Source organism: Argentina silus (genome assembly GCF_951799395.1).
Source record: "Argentina silus genome assembly, chromosome: 16".
In the NCBI taxonomy this organism is placed as follows: Eukaryota; Metazoa; Chordata; class Actinopteri; order Argentiniformes; family Argentinidae; genus Argentina; species Argentina silus.
This window is the reverse complement of record NC_139670.1, coordinates 12,823,207-12,825,706: the sequence shown is the minus strand read 5'-3', so window position 1 is coordinate 12,825,706 and position 2,500 is coordinate 12,823,207. Positions and strand designations below refer to the sequence as shown.

Below are 2,500 nucleotides of genomic sequence, written 5' to 3'. Positions count from 1 at the left end.
ATTTCCCTTGAGTCTTAATGTTTTTTTTTGCTCAAGGGGAGAGACGCAGCCCCCCTAATGAGAACTGAGGTTTTGGCTCAGTCCGTGGCAAAGCAGCGAACTGCACGCATTGTTTACGTCCGATGAGGTCACTCATTCTACACACTCACCTTGCGCACCTGGCGTCTGTGTGTTGTGCGTGAAGCTGACTTAGTCCTGACCTTCGGGGACCCGTTTTTTTTTGGCAAGCCCTGATTTTGGAACGGAATTGAATGAAATTCTACAATAAATCCTGTTGCATCTCTTTAATACGAAGACAGTCTGCTGTTAGCAGTGCCAATAGGGAAACATGCTGCACTTCTGGGCAAGAGAACAGTTCTGAGTCCAGCTCTTAAAAACCTTATTTTGTTTGGGTTGTTGCTCTTAAAAATGTGTGTGTGTGTGTGTGTGTGTGTGTGTGTGTGTGTGTGTGTGTGAGTGTATACATACTGTGTGTGTGTGTGTGTGTGTGTGTGTGTGTGTGTGTGTGTGTGTGTGTGTGTGTGTGTGTGTGTGTGTGTGTCTGACCTGCAGGGCACTGTTGAGGAAGCAGCTGTTCTGTCCAGGCTCGTTGCTCAGGCCTTTACTCGGGGCGATGGAGGTCATAGTTCGCGGGGTCATGAGTCCCTGAACCCCCCCCTCCTCCACCTGACGCAAAGTAGTTCCTCTTCCACGACATCACTTCCTGGGCGCTCCCGTCACCACGGAAACGCAGGGGGAGGCATGAGATGGAACAGCGGGTTCTATGTTACTCCCATGAGAGAGAAAGGGGGATAGAAGAAGAGGGAGAAGGAGAGAGAGAGAGAGAGAGAGAGGGAGAGAGAGAGAGAGAGATAGAGAGAGAGAGAAAGAGGGAGAGAGAGAGAGAGGAGGGAGGTAAAGGTAGAGTGTGTGTGTAGGCTCTCTCAGGTGGTCGGTCGTCTTCAGGGGTATGCACAACACACACACTCCTCAGCCACAAAGTCCTTCACTTGTGTATCTGTTCAACCTGTTGGGGGAGTGTTAACTGTTTCTTGAATTTCATCGCTGTGTGTGTGTGTGTGTGTGTGTGTGTGTGTGTGTGTGTGTGTGTGTGTGTGTGTGTGTGTGTGTGTGTGCGTGTGTGTGTGTGTGTGTGAGACTGGGTCCAAAGCGCCCTCTTGAGAATCCTGTCCGATGGCTGTCCCTTCAGTAGGTCTGATATTCCTGTGTGTGCGTTCCACTGGATCCTGGGAATCCTGTCGTTGTTTTCTCTTCCTCCGCCTGTGGGACACACACACACACACAAACACACACACACACACACACACACACACACACACACACACACACACACACACACACACACACACACCACAGAACAGCATCACAAACCCATTGTAATGAGTCCTTCCATTGTGATGACAGAGGCTGCTATCTCAGTGTGTTAGTTGGCTGTGTATGACCTTCACAATGGCTTGGGTCAGTTGTCATAGCGTTACATCAGCTGTGCCATCTGTTATGTCATTTGAATAATCTTATTTAGGGCATTATTTAGGCTATAGGGCTTATGATGCAGGAATGTGTCACTTAATGTAGTGTGCGGATGTGTGTGTGTGTGTGTGTGTGTGTGTGTGTGTGTGTGTGTGTGTGTGTGTGTGTGTGTGTGTGTGTGTGTTTGCGTATGTGTAAGCGTGTGTGTGTGCAAGTGTGTGTGTGTGTGTGTGTGCGTGTGTGTGTGTGTGTGTGTGTGTGTGCGTGTGTGTGTGCGCGCGCGTGTTGCTGTGTGTTTGCATGTATGTTTTTGTGTTGCGTAAACCGATGTCAGCGTGTGGCCTATTACTGCGTGGCCCATTTTGGCGTTCAGAGATGACAGCGCGGGCCTTGGTGACCGAGGGCTATCCACACGCAGAACCACTCAGGCCTGTTCCAGCGACGGCTAAAATGGAAACCGCAAAAATGACGACTGAACAAAATGAGTGAAATCGTTTGAAAGACACCCGCATCGGACAGAAGAATGAATGTCAACACATATTCAGAATTGATCATCAATTTGGTCATATGCATTTTTGTTTAGCTGAGAAAATGGAGAATGTATCAGGAGCTTTTCGGGTATTCCAAACATCCACAGAAGCTCTTGGAGGAGAGGAATCGTAGTAAAAATGTGTCTATTTATCCAATGAGTTTCTGTGGAAATCATTCTAATATGCAATTACACAAACATTTCCATATGGGTTACTATAGCTTCAGAACAAGGCCTATTGAACAAAGTCTGGATCCCCAAAATTTATTCAGACGGAGCGACTGAAATCATACCACTATAATATTGGCGGCTTAAAATATTGAATGGTAAATATATTTGTACACTATCCAATATCATCAAGAAAATAAATATTTAAGTTTGAAATAATGTTTTAAAGTAATAGGTCTATTCCCAACCCTGACTCAAAAGGATTGTGCTTCTTAAGTAAAAAAAAATATATATATCAAAATGTGATGATTCATTTCTTAATGGCTATATTTA

At 46.0% G+C, this 2,500-nt stretch overlaps 2 protein-coding genes across 2 annotated transcripts in view; both read right to left on the bottom strand.

The window, feature by feature from the left end:
• The window catches only part of bicral (BICRA like chromatin remodeling complex associated protein), a 253,681-nt gene that overhangs the window by 15,324 nt on the left and 235,857 nt on the right, over positions 1-2,500 (bottom strand). The window contains 2 exon segments of the mRNA XM_083688175.1: positions 547-649; positions 651-666. Of these exon segments, the coding sequence (XP_083544301.1) occupies positions 547-649; positions 651-666 (119 nt within the window).
• LOC310817069 (LIM domain-binding protein 3-like) overlaps positions 1-2,500 on the bottom strand; it is a 94,924-nt gene that overhangs the window by 71,147 nt on the left and 21,277 nt on the right. The gene's annotated exons all lie outside the window — the stretch shown is intronic.